The sequence below is a fragment of the Ammospiza nelsoni genome, chromosome 3 (genome assembly GCF_027579445.1).
Source record: "Ammospiza nelsoni isolate bAmmNel1 chromosome 3, bAmmNel1.pri, whole genome shotgun sequence".
NCBI classification, from domain to species: domain Eukaryota; kingdom Metazoa; phylum Chordata; class Aves; order Passeriformes; family Passerellidae; genus Ammospiza; species Ammospiza nelsoni.
The window spans coordinates 12,952,701-12,974,460 of NC_080635.1; the positions used below are offsets into that span (position 1 = coordinate 12,952,701).

The 21,760-nt window shown below is 45.1% G+C and overlaps 1 protein-coding gene across 1 annotated transcript in view; it reads right to left on the reverse strand.

The window, feature by feature from the left end:
* Positions 1–21,760, reverse strand: part of ALK (ALK receptor tyrosine kinase) — a 303,252-nt gene that overhangs the window by 2,191 nt on the left and 279,301 nt on the right. The window contains exons 17-28 of the mRNA XM_059468016.1: positions 21,507–21,689; positions 19,959–20,057; positions 19,111–19,263; positions 17,830–17,928; positions 15,939–16,125; positions 13,686–13,776; positions 12,743–12,807; positions 11,718–11,847; positions 5,268–5,365; positions 3,897–3,989; positions 2,154–2,255; positions 879–1,013 (exon numbers count right to left, since the gene is read on the reverse strand). Of these exons, the coding sequence (XP_059323999.1) occupies positions 879–1,013; positions 2,154–2,255; positions 3,897–3,989; positions 5,268–5,365; positions 11,718–11,847; positions 12,743–12,807; positions 13,686–13,776; positions 15,939–16,125; positions 17,830–17,928; positions 19,111–19,263; positions 19,959–20,057; positions 21,507–21,689 (1,435 nt within the window). The remainder of the gene's footprint in view (positions 1–878; positions 1,014–2,153; positions 2,256–3,896; positions 3,990–5,267; positions 5,366–11,717; positions 11,848–12,742; positions 12,808–13,685; positions 13,777–15,938; positions 16,126–17,829; positions 17,929–19,110; positions 19,264–19,958; positions 20,058–21,506; positions 21,690–21,760) is intronic.

Sequence of the window (21,760 nt, forward strand, 5' to 3'; positions counted from 1 at the left end):
CTTGCTTCTAATAAATGAGAGTTCTCTGCCTTCCCTGGTGTCACAGTGTTCACAGGGGTCTTATGTTGAGGGAAGAGACGGAGATCTGACTCCATATTTCAGAAGGCTTGATTTATTATTTTATTATATATATTACATTAAAACTATACTAAAAGAATAGAAGAAAAGGTTTCATCTTAGAAGGCTAGCTAAGCTAAGAATAGAATGCCAAAGAATCATAACAAAGGCAGCTGTCTTGGACTCTGTCCGAGCCAGCTGGGGCTGTGATTGGCCATTAATTACAAACATCCAACATGGGCCAATCACAGATCCACCTGTTGCATTCCACAGCAGCAGATAACCAATGTTTACATTTTGTTCCTGAGGCCTCTTAGCTTCTCAGAAGGAAAAAATCCTAAGGAAAGGATTTTCATGACAAGATGTCTGCGACACCCTGGAGTTGGACAACTGATGCACTGGTGACCGCTGGAGTGTGACCACCAGTGGGGTGAAATGCAGAGTCTTTCAAAGAATTACTCATTCACCTGAAATCCCTTGGAAAACACACTAAAGGTAGGCAGGGCTACAGATAAAGGAGCCCAGATTTCCCTGCCTGTGAACAGTCTGATGCACTGAAGTGTCACAGCTAACCTAAGACAGAGAAATATTGTGTCATCTCTGACCAAACAAGAAGTGGGCAGGACTTCTCCAATGGGCCCTGATTTATTCTCCAAAACAAAAGAAAAATTAAATATTAGACAAATCACTGGCACTAAAGATTAATAAGGCAGATTAGTCATGATTAGGTCAATCTTAAAGGTCATTAACTTTTGAGTAGAGAAAAAGCATCTAAAACAGAAACTTAGTTGCATGAATATATCAAAGTTATAGTCTCATACACAGGGCCAGGGCAGTTTTTAGGTGGATCCATCCTTCCTCCATTGGTGACAAACTCCAGAACCTCCTGGTTGCTTTTGCTGGGGTAGGGCATGTATCCCAAAGAGAATATCTCCCACAGCAACACACCAAAGGACCTGAGTACAAACAAAGAAACAAGAGACAAAGAGAAACAAAGGAAAACAAAGTGAGGGATACTGGAATGACCATCACCAGTGGGCAGTGCCCTTAGGTTCAGTACCATCAGCATTGCTCTTTGCAACCCTTGATCAGGCAGCTGGTGGAAATCCTGCTGTAGAATTCAGACATAAATAAGCTGCACAGCTGTAACTTTAAAACTTTTAACAAATATCAGTAGTTGACTGCTAGGTGAGTGAAGCCTATGATGTAGGTAGGTAAACATGGTTGCTTTACCCTTGTACTCAGCACTGCTCAACTGGAGGTAACAAAAGTGAAAGCCAGGTCATCTTTTTCTGAGACACTGACCACTGCTGCAGACAGTGGTTTTGGCAAAATTTCCTCTGGAATAGCTACCCTGCATGAAATATCCTGCTAGTGAATCCCCACTGGTGCTCTGAGGTCCACAGGTCCCACCTGTCACTCAGAGAACAATGAAAGCCCTCCCCAGCACACACAGCCCTGGCCTGGGTGCTGGGGCCTGCAAAGCCCTGGGGACAGTGGCTGAGACAGTGCCCCTCCAAAGCATTCACCTGATTTAATTCACATTAAAGCTGTAGAGAGATGTGCAGCTATGGGGAACTCCTCTGCTTGGTGCTGAGACAGGCAGAGCTCAGCTGTACAATGAGTGTGGATCTCACCCTCTGCTGGGGCCTGCTCAGGAGCTGTGTCCTGGCCACCAGCCCCTTCCCCCTCCACACACCCCCTGAGCTCTTGCCTCCTGCTCTCCCAATTTTCCTCCCCACCTCTGGCTGCTGTAGGCCAGGAGAAAGGCAAAACCCACAATTCAGGACACCATTCTCCCTGACTGGCAGGATGGATCGTGCCTGCAGCCTCCCCTGCTGCTTTCCTCAGTGTGGGACTGATGCTTTCCTGCTGGAGCAGCACCTGCATGTGCTCTGCTCTCCCTGCCCTGCAGCCCCCACCTCTGCACAGGCCTGACCTCTCTGCTCCCTTGTCTCCTCAAACACTGCTGCCTCTGAAAGACCCAGCTTGCCTTTTTAGTATGTGAAAAATGAACAAGAACATGTGTTTTTTACAAAATATTCATGGTTTACAAAAGGGGTTCCAACACGGCCAGCGGAGGAAAGGAAGCGCACCATGTGTCTGTTTTTGATGTGAAGATCCCTTCCATGAAAGCCTCAGGGGGCATCCATTTGACAGGCAACATTGCACACCCACCCTTACGATAGTAGCTGGCTCTGCAAAGAACAAACAGAACAAAAGAGTCAGCCAAGGATTCAGAAAATGACATCAATATGGGATTTTTGTAATTACAAATATTCAAATGATGAGCCTGAGGAGAGACTAATTTAGGTGGAACAATCTAAGTGCTGGAACGACCTGTTTCTTCTCATAGAAGTAGTGGAAAAGAGCAAACCATGGAAGTGCTGTTTAATCTACATCACTTCAGGCCTGATCTGGTGAACCAGTTATCCTCATGCTCCTAGGGAATTACTAACACAGTAACTGCTGCTGGCAGAAATTCCTCCTGCCCCTTTCAACCACAGCAAGATCTCCTCACCTCATCTCACACATGATCATCCTGGGCATATCCAGCAAGAATAAACCAAACCTATCCCATATATACCCAGTCTAAAACACTGTGTGTAAAATCCAAACCCCTCAATAGGAGCAAGGAGCTTGTTGAGGAGTATGCCAGGTCACTAGAGCTGGGACAGTGATACAAAAATGTTCCTGAGACAGGAGTCACAACAGTCCTTTGAAGTTGCTGTCATTTAAAATAAAACCTGCAAGCCCCAAATGCCATGCTGGCAGTTGCAGGAGCTGCTCATGCAAGCTGCTGTCACTGATCACAACAGCACAGCCTGGGCATCCAAAGGGTGCTCCTGGACAAAGAAACACATGCAGGCTTCAAAGGCACCTTTGAAAGCTCAGCACCAAAGTGTTCATCTTGGCAGTCAGTTTGCTGATTGTGTGAGGGTGACAGATGCTGCTTTGTCCCAGCAGAGCCCCATCTGACAGTGGGGCTGCATGGGGGCTCTTTGTGGAGGGAAAAACACAAGCAGCTCTGATACACTTGGGTTTCTGAAGGCAGCACTCTGTTTGCAGCACCTCAGGCTGTGATACTGTCAGAGCTCAAGCTGAGCACAGCCAAACCTGGCTTAGTAATTGCACAGGAGAATCCCCAAGGAGGAAAAAAAAGAAGGCAAGGCACTGGAATAAACTGTGCAGGTGACTGAGCACGAGGCATTCCTTCTTCTGAGTCAGGGCAAATCAATTCCTCAGCACAGCAGGATATGGAGCTGCACTTCTAGAGGTGCTCTGTGGAAGATGAAACATCAAACTGCAGCCCTGACTGCTCATGGTCATTAAAGATTTTCTGGCACTTCTTGCAAGAGCAGAGGTAGTTAACCCTGTGTCCTGGCTGAATTCCAGTTTGGGTGATTACATTTCCCTGACCTTGTGCACCTTCCTCCTTTAGCTGCAGTAAATTGAGGAAATTTACTGATGACACCAAACCAAAGGTGCAGGGGTAGCATCAAGGAGAGAGATTAAACTCAGAATGATTTGGGATCACAAAACAAAGGGGCACATCAATGCCATTCAGTGTGGAGAATGTAAAAACAGGAAACTGAGGACAGAATCTAAGCGGGAGGGAAAACCTTCCATGACCATTAGACTTCAGTGACCAGGAAAAAACTGTCCAGGACAGTTTAAGGCAAAGACCAGGAAGGCATCAGCTGGGATTCACCAGGCTGGCATCTCTCCACTCTCACCTCACCAGGTTACACAGAGCAGCACAAGAGGCTGCACAAAACTGCTCCTCCCCCATTTCAGTGACCTCCCACTTGCAGGTGCCCTGGGCTTGGCTCTGTTACCTGTAAATGTCCCGGGCCATTCCAAAGTCTCCAATCTTAGCCACTCTCCCAGGCCCCCGACAGGTAAGGAGGCAGTTCCTGGCAGCAATGTCCCTAAAAGGAAAGGGAAGAAAAGAAACAGAAAGAGAAGAGCCACTTAATCATTTGACAGTTTTTCAAGTCAAAAAGAAAACAAAATATAGTACCTACTTTCCTGAGCTGCAGAGAACCTAAACAGCCAGAAAAGTCAGTGTTTGTGGATAACTGCAATGTCCCCAGTTCCAATCTATCCCCACAGCAGGACCAGTTTTGTTCTTTAACATTTTCTCTTTAAACTTCACATAACATCTTCCAGTTGAGAGGGTGGGCCTCCTGTGAGCCTCCCTTCACCCTAGGAGTTATTTTGATGTCTCTAAGGAGTGCAGGAAGAGGAGCTGATTTCAGAATGTACTAGTCCCAACATCCAGCCGTCTGGGCAATGATCCACTGATCTGGTCCTCCTGTGCTCATTCAAGTGTTGTCAAAACGCTGTTGTACTGCCAGAGACAGGTGTCAGAACACTGCCAGAATAGTGTGCAGGTGTTGCTCTGAATACTGAAGCTGTGGGCCTGAATCTGTGCGTTCAGGTAAAGCTCCAAGCTCCACCTCTGCTGGACTGGAGTAAACCTTGAGGTCTGAGTAACACAACGGCACACCTTGTGGTGAGATCTGAATAACACAATGGCACACCTTGTGGTGAGGTCTGGATAACACAATGGCACACCTTGTGGTGAGGTCTGAATAACACAACGGCACACCTTGTGGTGAGATCTGAATAACACAATGGCACACCTTGTGGTGAGGTCTGGATAACACAATGGCACACCTTGTGGTGAGGTCTGAATAACACAACGGCACACCTTGTGGTGACTCTCGGAGCTGCAAACTGCCACCTCTCTCATCTCTACTCTACAGGCAGATTCTAGGTGCTTGCCAAGCACCCTGTTTTGCAGGAGCAATGGTCACCTGATGTTGCCCTTCTGGCTGTGCTTGTGCAGGTGTTTGACAAGGGGAGAAAAAGCTTCCAAAACGAGCAGACAGGCACTAAATAAAATTCACGACAGGGAGAGACTTAAAGACTTTTGTCACACTGTGTCCATTTGCAGAGCAGGCAAATAGGCTACACAAGTGCAGACCCTGGGACAAGGCTCAGGACCTTTGGCAAAACTACAAACCTCTGCCAGCCTGATTTATAGCAGCTCCTCTCTTCATTGCTTCTACGATTCTGATTCTGTCTCCCTGGTTTAAAGGTATCCAGCCACTAGAGTGCAGCAGGACACAAACAGATGGAGCAGGGCATTGTGAGCCCCTGCTGGCCTTTGTGCAAGTCCCGCCCAGGCTGGGCTCACCCACCTGTGAATGAAGTGGTTCTCCTCCAGGTACTGACACCCACAGGCAATGTCACGGGCCACGTGCAGCAAGTCCAGCATGGAGAGGGAGGAGGGCTGATTCTGCCAAAAGACAAGGGACACATATGGGTTAAAAGCAGAAATATGGTGTGATTTGTCACTGCTGCAGCGCTGGGAGCTCTCCAGCAAGTGAAAAAGGGATTAGGAAAATGCACAGGAGAGAGTTCATAGCCATGAACTATGAAAGGATGTGCAGACACAACGTTACACAGATCCCAGAGACAGAATCAGAACAGTCAGAATCAGCTGGCTCTGACTTTCCAGCTTCATTGGGATGCCCCTGTAAGAATTTCCCCCAGTTCTCAGGTCACATCTGAATTTTCAGCACGATTTTTGAGATCTGGAGCCTGAACTGTTCTTCACTGAGTTTCTCTGTATTACTGCCAGCTCCTCTCTAAAGTCACCTTGAACCACAGGAATGACATTTTGTATAATGGCATGAGTCACATTTGCTCTTTCCCTCCTCCACATCTGTGTAGGTTTTATCTTGCCCCTCAGAGCACTGGCACAGTTTTGTGTAGCCAATGGCTATGGAAGGCTAAGGCTGCCAACTCCTTGTTCCTGCCCCTGTGATGAAGCCCACAGCCCTTGCCAGGAGGAGCCAGATGCTCTGGTGGAAAGGGCAGGATTCACACTCAGCCCCTGCAGCCAAACCACAGCTCCTGCCCTGAGGTGGGAATCAGTGATGCCTGAGGTGGGAATCAGTGATTCCTGTGGTGAGATGCAGTGATCGCTGTGGTGAGATGCAGTGATCCCTGTGGTGAGATGCAGTGATCCCTGTGGCCAGTCCTGTGGGAGAGGGCAAAGTGCTGCTGCCAGCTGAGTGATGAGAAACAACCGGGTGGCAGTGACTGCTCATGGCACAACAACCATTTCATGGCTAAGTGTTTATCAGCCTTAGTTATTGCACCAAACAAACTTATCACACTCCTTGGCTCTCTCTTAGGACACCAAGTAGTCAGCCTAGTCCCCAAAAGGCACACCTGTCCCTGGGGTTCTCACACCAGCGCACAAATGAGCACAGCTTCTCCAGTGACAGGGACTGCTGGCTCTCCAGCCCATCTCCAGACGCATGCCATGCTGTGCTGGCCATCCCACCTGAACTAAACCACTGCAAACTGGGACTGGAAATAGGTCCAGGCTCTGCAGCAGCCACTAGTTAAATAGTGGTCATTGGCTGGTAAAACTGAAAACCAAAAATCAACCAAAAAATAACCCACAACCAAAACCAAACAACAACAAAACCAAAAAAAACCCCACCAAAACAAAACAGAAAAAAAAAACCCCAAAAAGCCAAAAACAAACCCCAAAAAACAAACCCCAAAAAAACCCCCCAAACAATAAAACCAAAAAACCAAACAAAAAAAAAAACCAACTTAATGTCCTCTGAAGATATTAGGAAAAATAAAAAACTGGCCTCAATACTTGACTAATGAAATAATTGAAAAATGGTGCATCTCTGTGCGAACAAAACCTGTTGTGTTCAATGCAGGGCCATAAACCAAAAGGTGATCTTGTTCCCCCTGCCTATATTTTATTGTTTACACAGTATAATTCATTGCATATATATGCTTCACTGATTTTTTTAAAACACTGGACTGCATCTCCCCTTAAACTTTTCTCTTTACAGAGTAACTATTTTCTGCAAACATAAATCAGCTCTTTCCCTGCCATTTTGTGGGGAAGGGGGAATAATCTCTTTTACTCTGTGAGTTAAAGTGACTCACCAGCTACACAAGATGGCTACAATAAGAAAGAATGCACATCTTCTTTTTCCCTTGCAGGGCATAACCAAGGGGAAATTAATATCTCAATCTACCCATTCCCTGCTCTTTCGAGCAAGGGTCAGAAACCTGAAGTGAAAACTGAAAAACTGACTAAAAAGCCCAATTCTTTACTCTACAATCGATTTCAGACTCTGGATATACTGCAAAGCAGTCTGTAGGCTGAAGCCACAAGCTGATTTGATCTGTATAGCTTTTTTCTCCTTTTCCCTTTTTTTTTTCTTTTTGCTTTCCTTTCTTTCCTTGGATAAATTGCTTCCACCCTTTATTTGGCTAAATACAATCCTAAAACAGATGTGACTGCCCAGCCAAGGACAATTTAGCCATGTAATTTGTTTGAAAAATGGAGGTTTGGGATTCATTTTGCAAGGGGGCAGCCTTGAGACAAACCAAAGGATTTGCTTTACAGCCTTTGCTCCCCAGACGAATGGATGGTGCCAGATGCAGGGCTCCACTGCTCGGGGCAGTGGGCATGCTGGAACCACCCGTGTGACACCTCCCAGGTGAGGCTGAATCTTGCCAAAGGTGAATGAAATTGTGTGTATTGTTCAGTGTAATCACTGCTCCGTGCAACAGGCTGCACAGCACAAAGGAGGGGAATCATTTATCCATGTATGATTTCTCTCCCAGAGCTGGGCTTTGATTGCTGCGCTCTGTGTGAGAAAGATCAGCACTGAACCTCCCAGAATGGACAATTCTGCAATGCTCACACTGAGCTAAGGCTCCAATTCCAGGAGCCTCTGGATCTCCCAGCCTGCCTCTCTGCAGATGAGGGGGAAGAGGTAGTCCTGTAATAGATGTGAAACTCTGTTAGAAATGGAACAGAGAAAGCCCTCAGGGCTGTCAGCCATGGACTCATGGGGAATTTTGAATCTGAACCTTATGGAGAGGACCCAACTGGCATAAATGGACACATTCCACAAGAATCACTGGTCTTGTACCAGTGATGATCATTCTTGCTTAGAGTCCAGAAAAATCATTACATATTGGCTGAGCTGAAACTTCATTTTTTACACGAAGAACACAGATGAACAACATGCAACAGTGCTGGCAGCATCTCCATCTCTCATGAAGTTGGAGCCTGTGTTCTGATACTTCCTGCAGTTGCTGTAGCTTTCTATTTCATATCCCTTGCAATGCCTTCAGTCCCCCCTTCCATTCATTCACCTTCTCCTTCACCATTCCCTCTGTTCCCTTTCCTGCTTTTCAGTGTGCAAGTGCACAGCAGCATGATGCGCGTGTCTTGTTCCAAGCCACACAGATTATAGCTGGCCAGTGGCAACTGGTGGTCTCTCCAGCCTGGTGCTTTCTTTTTCCATAAGCCTTGGAATTAGTGCCAAGTTAATGTCTTTCACACTTCTATTAAGTCTATCCAAGACTAGCAAATGAATTTGATGTTACTGGCAAGGGAGTGCAAAGAGCAACGGGGAGCTGAAGGTAGAGACTGAACATGTAAATCTCTTTTTTGTAATTAGGCTGAAAGCAAAAGTAGGTGGGAAAGACAAGGTAAAAGAAATTAGCTGGAAAAAACAAAAGTGGAAAGAAAATAAGGAGAAAGGCAGTAATTCATATGGTGCAGAGTAGAGAAGTGCATCTCTTCCACCCACCCAGTCAGATAGGGCTTGTGTTCAATTAATTCCTTTTGGAAGCAAAGCTCATCAAGGCCTCTTTACTTTGCACTGTCCCTTGTCTTTCCTTGCCTCTAATGGCCCTGAAAAGGTAGACATCCAGCCTGCTACGCCTGCCTTCTGCCTGTCTTCCCTGAATGAGCAACAGGAGGAACAAAGCTGCTCAGGGTTCATTAAGAGCAGTGCAAAGATACATCCACCAGCATTCAGCCACAGGGCCTTATGTACAGAAACTGTCACACCTCGAGTGTATGCAGAGGGTAAATCCACTTCCAGGGCTGGATCCCATACTTCACAGAGCACAGTGCCCTGCACACATCTCAGCTCTCATCAGTCATAGTCTCCTTGCCTCGCAGTTTGTGAGCCAGCAATCAAAAACGCACCAGAGGCTGATTTCTCAGCACTCACAGGTGCCACTGGCCCCTCAGGAGCTGCCCCAGCAGCCAGATAATGAATTACCCTGTCATCCTTGCCAGGCAGACACCACATGGGATGCTTGCAGAAGCAGGACAAGGCAAGGGGAAAGAAGGTATTAGAATGGAGCAAAACAGTGTGGATCTGTGTCTGCACAGAGACAGGCTGCCCACGTTCAGCCAGCTGTTAAAGAAGGAATGGAAACTGCTTTTCTGGATCAGTTCCAGCTTGCGAGTACCCATCTGCATTTGAAGCTCAGCTTTTCCAGTGTGGGAGACATGGGACAAAGCAGGAAACAGAGGTATCAATCCAAGGTCTGCTTCACTCCTGGGAACAAGTTAAATGCAGAAACCAGGGAGAATCTTCAAGCTGATGGGAAAAGGCCTTGTGCTATGGTCAGTCTCAGGTAACCTCAAACAGGTTAGAAAAAACAAGTGTCTTAGGTTGGAAATGGGGATGAGTATTCTATTCCTGTTATCTTCTGTTAATTGGGCAGTTTTCTTTATCTATTCCACAACCAATCCCCCCTCCAGGACATACCTTCTGTTAGTGGGCCAGTGAGTGTCCCTGTATGGCTGATAAAATTACATCATCCCATTGGGAGATGCTCCGCCCAGGGGGAGGAGCCAAGCATTGCTACCTGGATATAGTCTGTGACTTGGAACACCACAGGCCACCTTTTCCCACTGGATTCCCAGAGGAGCAGCTTTCTTCTCAAGTGGATTCCCAGAGGAAGACCAGGCCCATCTACACCAGCCCTGCACCTTCAGAGGAAACCTCCACCCTTCTGCAGGGTCCCTGCTCCAACAAAACCACAGCTGGCACTGCAGGAGGGCTGCAGCCACCATTTCAGTTGGTTTGCTACCAGCACCCTGACCACCAACAGGGTGTCAGGTTGTATTCTGACTCTGTCAGTGTTTTAATTTCAAAATTAGAGTAATTCAGAAGGAGGGGGTTTATATTTTCCATTTCAGGGGAGGCTCCTACCTTCCTTAGGCAGACACTTGTCTTGTCACACCAAGACAACAAGGAAAGAAGAGGAATGTGAAGGCAGAAAGAGAAATACAAAGGAAGCAATGGAGTGAACCATCAGCCTCTTTTGCCATGGGCTATCACAGGGGTTGCACAGAGCTATTGCTGACAAAAGCAGAAGTTGTGGTAAGGAAGAATTCATGACTGAGGTAGGGCCAAACAGAAAAAAACTCCTCAGATCAGAAGGCTCCCATGACTTCATCCTGTCAAGATTAAGGGCTGTTTCATCTACAAAAGCAGCTGGCTCATTTTACTGCAAGTGGGTAAAAATTCCTGCTGTGCTGGACTAGTGTTCTTGTTCTTGGTAGTTCCTCACAAGATCTGAACCATCACTGAGCTGGCCTCTCTAATTTAAGCAGCCAAACCCCACTGTGTTTCACCTGCCCCTTCCCACTGTTGCACAGCCTGGCCTGGCAGTTTTGAACAAAGGACTTACCTGCAGCATATCCTGTCTGTGCCATTTTACACTGCACTGGGTGAGACTGGGGACCACATTGCAGAACATAAATTTCCCCATTCACCTACCATCAAGTTCAGCCCATTTGCAGGAGCATCTCTAGGTGCTTCAGAAAAACAACTTCTATTTATAAAGTCTGCTTGCTCAGATTTCACACTTTCCTTTCTGGGTGTTTAGCCTCCTTATCCAGGAAGGAGCCACTTTATTGCAACCTATTCAAGACTGCAGTGCTTCTGAGTCTCACAGACCATTTTATATGTCTGAAAACCACACTGCATGGAAAAAATAAAAAAGTTGATCTGTGTCCAGACGCCTCAAGGAAGAATCTTATTGATACCTGTTAGAGCAAATTTGTGTCTCTCTTGTACTGATAAAATGCAGCATTTTGTCCTCTGTCGAACTTAGAGACAAAATATGAAGCTGGGCCCAGCCTTAAACTTCAGCAATATCTGTGTGACTTTCTGACCCAGGGACTCAGAGAAAGCTTTATTCTTCTGAAATACTGAATTCTCTCTAGAAGTCATAATTTATTTCTTCCACATTTGTAGCTGACTGTCTCTTCCTATTGATGCTGATTTCAGTGGGGAAAATCTTTAAAACTCTGGACTAAAGATATTTTCTATTAAGTTGACAGCTCCAGGCTGGATTGTCTCCTTGCCTATGCCAAATTTGAATTGACAGATATCCACAGAAATGTATCTGATCAGCAGTTTAAATAACAGATTTATATTTTTAATATTACTGGCTCAACATTTCCCCCCAGCCTGCCCCCAAGCTGGTGAGGAGAAGGTAAGAGTTGAGTTCAACTTTTTTTTTTTAGGCTTCGCTTTTGTTCTTTTTTTAGGTAGTATCTGCAATGTTATCTAGCAAAGTCCAGAGATGAGGCACCTCTGCATAGCCCCAACAGCATCTGTTCTATATCCTGCTGGCTCCTGCCTCCACAGTGGTCTCACAACAACAGGAATTTTGTGACCATCTAAAATGCTGGGAAATAGCATCTGCACAGTTGAGTTTTCTAGCTACGTGTTTTCCTTGTGGCAGCAGCCCCCTAAACAAACCACAATTTAGTCTTTCCTCACCGGTCTGGGCCGTGTCTCCCTCAGGAAGGATTTGAGGTCTCCCCCAGCCATGAGCTCCAGCAGGATGAAGCGGGGCAGGGCCTGCAGGCTCACCCCGATGCAGCGCACGATGTTCTGGTGGTTGAACTTGCTGTGGAGACAGGGACACACAGTTGGGGAGCAACTGTCACCCAAAAAGCACAGTAGCAGAAAACATTCAAACCTTCTTGCTGCAGGGAATGTTTTTGGGTTTTTTCCCCCCCCATAAAATAACAAATCTCAAAGGTAGGGCAGCTGGATAAAGCTAAAGCACTACCCCTGCATTCTGTGTCTGTCTGGACCATGTTGGGACAGACAGAGGTGGGGAAGCAGTGGCTTTTGGCTGCTTTTCCTCTCCCTGTCCCATTTTCTGCATTCTTTTTGGGCTACAGCAAGACTTGGGGGGCATAGGAAGCAGAACATGTCTGATCACAGAGAAAATTCTGCTCTTAATTTCCCCAACCAAGAGGCAGAAGTTGGGCTAGGGTAATGTTGTTCTGAGTAACACAATGACATGGGGATCTGGTTGTGGGGGATGTTTCTTCAGGTCAAGTCTCTAATACTTCCTTATTTCCCCACCTGTCAAATGTGATGGGAAAGTAGTTCCATGGATTCTGTGATTCAGACACTGACATATGACATGACAGCCCCATAAAGTCAATGCCATCTGTTAGTTTTGACTAACCAAACCCAAATTCCTAAGGTATGTTCTCCTCTCTAAGAGAAATCAAAAAAATCTTATTATCAATTTTAAAATCTTGGCTTTAAATTTTTCACTTTGGGTAATGAAAACCAATGTGGATCCTTTTGAAAATTAAGACTTTAATCATTTGGTGCCTTTCCATTTGTAAGAAGAACAGAAAAGGATGGCAATGCCTGTTCTATTTGTGCTAAAACTACTGCACAGATGTGCTGAGAGGACACCACCTATGAAGAACCTTTTTTTTTCTTTATTTTGTGGAGCTTTGCAAGCCTACACAAGTGGTGTTGATGTGATTCATACACACCTAATAATGAGAGCTTCCATGAGGAAGTCGAGCTCATCTTGCTCTGAACAGACTTCTGGCAATGTCTGGAAAAGAAAGAACAGGTTGACAAGGAGAAGATACTTCAACTTACAGATTAGAACACCTTGGCACTAACACTGTCTGCAGCAATCCTCCTTTCTCAAAAGAAACCTCACCCTAAGACAACCACTAGAGCATTGCTAAACTAGAGTGTGAAGCCTGTTGAAAGGTAAATATCAGAACTCTTGGTCCATCAAGGCCATTGTCATCCTCCTCCCAGCAAAGGAAATAGCCCAGAGTGCACAGAGAAATGTTCAACATATGGGACTCATGGAGGATGAGGAGTGAGGTCACAGCTTCTGAGTTCTCTGCAGTTCAGTGATCCTCCCTTCCTGCAAGACTGGGATCTGTAATCAGAAGCAGAACTGTGCTGCTATGTAATCTCTAAGAGAAAACAAGCCAGCTAGACTGCTGAAGGCCTGGAGAACTCTACCAGGATCTCTTAGGATTTAGCTTCACATCCAACCCACCCTGTAAGGGAGCGATGAGATCTCTGGAAAACCAGCCACCTCCTACTTGCAGGGTCTTTGATGTATGTGCCAGCAGCTTTTGGCCCTGTGAAGACTTTTGGACAGATTACCAACCAGGTGCAGCACGGGGAGGATGGACAGAGGACGGATTTAGATCTCATTCCTGCAGCCTACTGTGGCTCTGTGGGAAATCTTTGCCTATTTACTATTCACAGACCTCTTTTATTAGTCTCACATACCCATATCCTACAAGCTGTGATGGATTTAAGTGTTGCAACAGAGCAGCAATATTTCTAGCCACATCCTTCAGGACTTATAGCAACGCTTCACTCATCTTCATTGTTACAATGCATTGGGACTCTTGGGTGAAAGGTGCACGAAACCATCATGATAACTCATTCACTGTCACTTACTTTCACAGCCACCTGCAAGGGAGTGGGGTCGCTGGGGATCCCTGTCACCTGACCTTCATATACCTCACCAAAGGCTCCGTGGCCCAAACCCCTGGACAGACCAGAGAAGACAAGAAGGTTTTACTACAGAGAACACACATTATAACACTGTGGACACAGCTCACAGGCTCACAATTTTCATGGCAGTGTAACAGGGAGAAGTGGATATTGACAGTATGATCTCACCAGACCTTGGTGAGGTCGTTCATGAACCTACATTTTATTTAATTGGAAGGGAAAGCAGTCCATGGAAGTGAACATTCCCCGCTGAAATCGAGCTGCTGGCATTGCAGCACGTAACAGAGAGCACTCATCTATGGCTTTGGCATCAGTGCTCAGTGGTGGCTGCTCCAAAACAGATCAATAAAGACAGGAATTGAGTCTTGATGTTTACACACCCTAAACACATTAACAGTTCCCCTGATATTTCTGCATCACCATTAAACAAAACATTGAGCAAGAAACTAGGAGGCACAATGATTCTCAAAAGACTTGAATTCTACAGCAAATAACTTTTCCTGACTTATTGTGTGATTCTGGGCAAGTACCTTAGCCAGTAAATGGTGATGACAGTGCTTTGTAAAGCACTCAGCTCTAAGAATTTGTGCTGAGAATCGTTTCTGGCAGTGATCATGTTATGCAATGTACAGTTTTATTTTGAATAAGATTACAAGAAAAAGAGAAAGGAATAAGAGTAATCATACAATAGATCCTGTTCCATGCCCTTGTGATACAGATTTTGCATACCTGTCTATTCAGTCCTCACTCTCTTAACCTTAAGTCAACTGGTACCACAGCTATTTCACATCAGTGGCCTGTCATAATGACACGGTGAAATATAGCAGGGGATGAGGCTGCACCCCAAATCCTGAGTCCCTCTTAACCCTGCATGGGCTGCACTTTGGGCAGTAGCATTTCCAGCCTCTAAGAGGCATTCCTGCATCTCAGTCTGGGGAAAAGGCTGCATGCACTCTCCTGTTAGAGCCAGGTCTGGACTGAGGGCTGCATTGATTCTGTTCTCTGCTGCATCAGTGGATTGCTTTTGCATGGGCTGCTGCCCTCCTGTCCATATGAACAAGGAGGAATAATCAGCTCTGTTGTTCATAAGCTCTGTCCGTAGTTTTGCCAGGACAGAACCAGTCTGGGCAGTGAAACCACACTGAGGACTCATGTTGCTTGTGACTCAACCACTTTGTGTAATAACATTTTGTAGGTATCAGCTTGAGACGCCATTCTTGGCTCCAGCTCCACCTGACCAACCTATTACAAACTGAGGGGATAAGCCAGATCTTTACAGCTCATAACTCACTCTCCTTCCAAAAAGTCCACTTTCCCTTCCCTTGTCAATTCCCAGCTGTATCCTCTGCTGTCTGCTTGCCACACTTCAAAAATCCTTACAAAATCCAAGTGACAAAGGGAGCAGCAGCACAGGGTACACTGGAAACCTCCAGGTGCAGTCCAGCAAGATGTGCAGGTAAGAGGGAATGAGATAAGGGACAGCAAAACATTGCAGACTGCATAGACTGCTCTGACCATAATTTTTTTCCAGCACCTTAAGCTTCCAAATTTCCCAAGGACTCCTGCTTCCGCTTTTTATTTTTTTGTGTAACACTGCATGGTACCAGAGTACTGTCACATTCACAGGTATCCTGCAGTAGAGCAAAGTGTGCAAGAACTCAGAATTTTCAAGCTTTTTTTTAGGAGACACTTTAAAGCTTTTCAGAAGTTCTCATCCAGACATGATTATCTTGCTGGCTTTATATCCCTGTCTTTTTAATACTGTCTGGCATTTTTAAATCCATTCCTTTCCTTGCTATTGCACTTAAGGATGTCATTGTCTTTACCAAAGACCCCATCAAAGATTTTAAAGAGCCTTCTACAAGCTTCAGCCATCCCAGAATTTCATCAGCTCATGGCAATGGGCCATTCACTGCATAGTCTGTAAAAGATGTAACTGAATTACTGGTGATGACTGTTCAGTTCTCCTCGCAATCCCAGGAGATGAACACTGCACCTGCAGAAGGTCAAGGTGAATGCCAAAATCCAGTCCCCTCCACACGAGCCTAACAACTGCAGCTTTACATTTTATGGAAAGGGGTCTGGAGCTAAAAGTGCACAAGAATTTGCACAGAGCTGTGTGTTCACACCTCTCTAGGAGAGCTGGGATGTGTGGGTGCACAACGGGAAGGGTGGGGAAGGCAAAGATGGATTTACCGGATCAGGGAGATGTTTTTTCGAGGCACCTCTTTAAGGTCACTAATGGAGGTGGTTTTTCCTGCAAAGCAGTAGTTGGGGTTGTAGTCTGTCATGATGGTAGAGGTACGCAGCTTGCTCAGTTTGTACTCTGGGCTCTGCAGCTCCATCTGCATGGCTTGCAGCTCCTGGTGCTTGCGGCGATACACTAAACAGGAGAACACAGTTAACCACGGCCAGAGACTGGAGGTGGGACAGCCCTTCTCACTGGGGTTCCATTCTGCTGTGGCCAGACTTCAGGGAATCAAACCAGCCAGTGACACTGGCATGTTTCTGTACATCAAATAATTACAGATAGAAAATGGGATCTGAAGATATCCAGGAACCTTTGATTTGCACATCTTACAAAGAAACAGGCTTGCTCGTGGACTGTCAGGAAAGAGTAAAATGAATTTCACTTGGAGAGATCTCAGAGTTCTGATGTTGTTTTAATGCTCTATTTAGTTTAACCAGACCTTCCAAATAAAAGTCCAGTTTGAAACTTGTGGGAGGTGGGGTATAACTGACTTTCCTAAATCACACAGAAGTGACTAAAGTCTGAAATTAATTATTGCATCATATTGTTCAAAATGGATAGCCTAAGATGTTTCCCCAGAATAACACATTGTACATAAAAAATAGCCAATTTTCCAAAACTTCCTCTGTTTCTAAACAAGAGAATAGGAGCACATTTGAAGTCAGTTTATGATATGTTATATTCCTTGCATCACTTCACTGATGCTTCTGCAACAACATTTAAAACCACACGTTGAAAGAAGACATCCTGAGGATATTCCTTGAAATAGTAACTGATATCGCAGGATTTTTTCCAAAAGAAGATGACAATCAGGAGCAGGTTAAATCACTATTGATTTCTGTGGGAGCTGGGTTGAGCCCAAAGACTGTGACGGCAATAGTTATTGCATCTTCTCCAGCAGATGTTGCTCAGGGGAAAAATTGAAGGGGTAAACATGCACTTGCAAAGGCAGATGGATGTAATGACCTATCCACAAACCCTGCCTGTCCTCCATTTTCCTCCTCATTGCCTTTGCTTTGATTTTTTAAATCGTTGCCCTTTCCTGAGATGGAAATGATAGGCTCGTTGGATGGAAAGGGGATTACTCTTCCACTCCTGAGGAGTATTTAGTCATTGTAAAAAGGCACTGTCAGGGCAGAAATCACAGATGTAGGACCATGTGCATGCAGCTGATAACTCCTGAAATTCTTAAAACCGAAGCAGCTGTGCAGATCTGATTTCCTGCTCTTGGTTCATCCCTCTCCTTCCCCAGACCACACACAGTGTGGACAAAGAAAGGTGGCAAAGCTGTGGTTTGAATCTCTGACTCCTTTTCATTGATTCAAATCTATTCTGCTTGCATCAAATGCAGGTGAGCGAGTGTTTAAAATAAGAACATGAAAAGGTGAAAAATACCTTTTAGAATTTCAAGCAAAAATGCCAAGAATACCCACATCATACTAAGGAGCAGTTTGTAAAAGGGGAACCTATGTGAGAGTTTAAGCTTAAAATGTCATACATTAAGAGGTGAAATCTGTACATAGGCACACAAATAAAGAAGCTTTTAGGCATTAAACAGCACCAGATCTCACAAAACTACAAGCAGCTGTGTTCGGGCAGCTACACAGTACAACACAAAAAACACCATCTCTTTTGAGATGCAGTCAGTAATTTAAGCCTCCTCGACTTGGTCATTGTGGTTAGAAACAACTACAGAAATCTGAAGATGTGTGTGGGAAGGCGTCATTAAATACAGCAGTAGCTCAAAACCTGAATCCTTTTGCCTCTCAGGGCCCAATTATCCCTAGCTCAGATCCAGCCCTCATATGAAAATATCTTTTGCACAGAAACACTCACCTATCATGATTCCTGAAAAAGCCAAAATTAAAGCAGCCACCAATGCTGAAGTCACTACAGACAAGACCAAGGAGAAAGGGAGACGAACCACTGGCTCAGCTGCAACAGAAAGAAGGAATTACACATTTGAAATTATCTTCCAGGAGCCACTTTTTTGCCACCAGATTTTTTTCTGCTCTTCTTTCCATTTACTCATCTGCTGCTCCAATAGTGCAGGAGCAACCTCTGGCATGACCAGTTCTCAGGATCTATGACTTCTCATAGTTTCACTTTCCTCAATTAATATCAAGTCATTAAAACAGATGGTTCACTATCAATGAATTAACATGTGAACTCCCTGGGTGGGAAAACAAGACCATAAAAAACAGGGGCAGGAGGTTGTGGGGGTGAAAAGAACATTATGTTGTTTGGGTTAAAGTGCTGCTATCAATGCCAAATCACAGCAAAAGCAGGAGGACTGCAATATTTCATCTCCTAAATGCATATAATCCAAGCAGAAAAACCTGATGACAGTGTAGTGAAGCTGCATCCTCATGCGGGATCATGCTATTAAGGTTTACTTCACCTTGACAAAATGACCATACTTTTTACCTATCTTACAGGCAGGAATGGTAAAAACACAACAATTTTCCCATGCCAGTGACAAGCTGAAAGCAGGATCCCAAACCCCTGGGGTCACCTGCTCTAAATGCTGCACAAGAATAGGAAGCAAACTCAGTAATGGAGCTCTGAGCACCTGGTATTGAAAGAAAGGCAAGTATTTAGTTTTATTTACTGTATTTATTTTTTTTCAGAGAAATCTTGCACAGAATTTCTCACAGTTTCTGAACTTTTACTTTCAATGTCCAATTCCTCAGCAATCATATTTTCCTTCACTTTGCCTTTTGTTTTTTTTGGTTCTTTAAAGAACTGGTCTGAAATTTAAGTTCAGCTGAAAAATGCTTTCAGCAAGAAAACTTTTAGGATTTCAGAGCAGACTCTGAACACCAGCACAAGCAGACACAAAATTTGACTCTGCTCAAATCTGCCCAGGATGCCAAACACATACTGTAGAGCAAAGCAGCACTGCTGCTCAGTACCTCAGTCCTCACCATTGCTGAGGCTATATCCTGACAAAACAGCTCTGCAGCATACACCAGCAGGAAAGAAAGAAACATTCTACTGCACCCAGGTTTAAGAAAGATTAGACAGCACTTTCAGGATGTCTTACAGTCCAAACCAGAGCCTTTGGCCACACATTTTCTGTCCCACATGTTAGCAGTACCCCACACACCTACTTACCTGTGCAAGACACACCATCCTCTGCCAACTCTGTGCCTGGCTCACAAAAGCAAATGACTTTTTGAGTCTCAAGATCAACATGGCACTCGTCCATCTCACAGTGACTGCAGTTAAGGTGCAGCCTAATTTCCACCTCTCCGTGCCCCTCTGTCACTAAGGAGTGGATGAAGAAGCTCAGTTAATTATTGTGAAGACCATTCTTACAATTTCCTTGGGCTCACCCTTTTCTTTCCTGGCCTTTAGTCCCTCTAAGATCAATCACTGTAATATCTTCAAAACTTTCTGGCTGAATCCACCAGGCCAGAGTGCATCTGCATTTGAAAATACTTCTGACTGTTCTAAAGGAAACTTCTGTTTTTTTATGAACAAGTAGATTTTTTTGTTGTTGTTTTTTGAACACATTGCAAACACATTAAAGACACTGACTTCTGGGAAAACACAGGTTGGAGTTGCAGTATTTATCACTCCCATGCACTGCTGGGCAGCACCTGGCTATTTTACCAAGGGATGCTCTGAGGAACTTGCTTGCTTGTGAATAATCAGATGTTTTGTCTGTTTCTTTCCTAAAGTATCTGAGCTATGAGGTTCTGTTATCACTTTCCTTGTCCAAAATTATTCTGTAGCCTGGTAGTCTGTATGGCTGAGAGTGTTTCCTAATAGGCTTGATGCTTCCTCTCCCTGTTTTTTTCCTGCTACTTCTGTCTATTCTCTGCTGTATTGCTGTATTTTATACACTTTCTGCCTCCTCATGTTCACGGCACTGAGCTGTACCCTAAAAGGTTGTAAGGGGTCCTACAATTTTCAAACTTAAATAAGCCCACGAGAAGACCTCTGACCAGTATGAATACCTTTAAGTGCTGGAGTGTATAAAGTACCAATTGGATTAATAAAGGACACACCATCCTCCCCATCCATCTCTGGGTCATTGTCCACTGCAGCATTGCCACCTATGTCAAATCAGAGGTTACCTTAACAGACTGAGGCTCATAAAACAATAAAACACAGATAAACATGGCAACATGCATGAATTCAGCCTATTTAGGGAGGCATCCAAATGAAAAAAGAGAAAAATTAAAGCATTTAATATATAGGGAATATTTAGCAAGTTGTGGCGTGAACTTCTGGACTTTAGAACTTCAATTTAATAATGAAGCTTCTGACAATTATTATCAGTCAATTAGCTCTGTTTAGGTAGACTGTTCCAAACTAAGGCACAAACTTCCTCTTTAAACCATTTGGATGCTGTGAAACACACAAGCCCCTGTTAAAATTTATGTAGCCAAGAGACTGGAAAGCACCAGTACTCCAGGGCTAAGTTAGTATCCTTGCTGATCAAGGCATGGACTGTGTCAGCAGAGGGAATGGATAATCTGATATCCTTCCTCTCCTTTACACCCTGAAAGCAGGGTGGTCCACCAGGAGTGGGGACTGAAGGAATTTATGAGTTGCTCATTTCTGCTTGAGCACATGGAACATACCAGAAGCAAAGTATGGGCAAGAGATAACAAATATTAGAAATACATATATTTTGTACTTCAAGCATGCAACAATTCCCCCACCCCACCCAAAAATAGCTTTTTCCCTTTAATTGTCTTCAGTGAAATAAAAAAAAAACAACAACATCATGTGAGTCATTCTGTTGGAAAAAAGAAGCATTACACAGGAACATTGGTACAAAACATGCACTTAATCATTTAAACTCATTATTCCTCTCAAGATTTCTAGTCTACCATATACTTAATTTAAGCTGTGGAGAACCAGGGGTTAAAGAGTCCACCACAGTGCAGATGGCTGCAGAAACTAGGTGGCCCAGGAGACCATGGCTTAGCAGAGATCTTGACTCTGGCCCACGCCAGTTGTAATCAACATAATGCCATCTGACAGCTGCCCTGAGACACAGAGGCACATGAAATGAGCTCTTTGTTGACTGAAGTCATATTAAGAGGGGTGCTGGCTGGCAGCCTGAGCCTCTGCCCCCAGAGACCACCTGTGCAGCACCAAGGTAGGGCAGAAGCTGCCTCCATCCCCCGGCATAAAGCCTGGCCGCCAGTCCCCAGGACCAAAGTCCTGCAAACACAGGTGCTGGCAACGGGAGCACATTGCTGTGGCTCCTCCTGCTCCAGCAGTGTCACCCCAATGTGAGAAGCTCAGGAATCACAGCAGGATCTTAAAGTCCCATTTTGCAGAGACCAAAGCCAGGGCTGCAGCTGAAGGACTGGCCTCTGGCTCTTTGCTCAAACCCTCAATGAGTTCATCTAGTGCTAAAAAGGCAACACACAGACATACTAGAACATAACAGTCAAATATGCTAGCTACAGGAGAGTTATCATCAGCATTTTGCTGAGCATTAGCACTAAAGGAGGGGAAGGGACACCTTGAACACGAAGCCACTTTACCTATATATCCTCCGCCTCCTCCACCTGAGGAGCACCCCCCTCCACCCCCTCCGAAACCCCCTCTTGTCTCCCACCCCCACTTCTTCATGGCCTGGGGGCAGGATCTTCCTCCAGTAGCACCTTCCAGCAGGGATTTTCCTGACCACAGGAAGGAAGTGTTATCATTCCAGCCACCTCCACCACCTGCAGGTGAGAGAAGAGCAAAGGCACAGCCAGGGGTTACGTTTTATGTAAAAAACACTGGAGGGATCTGC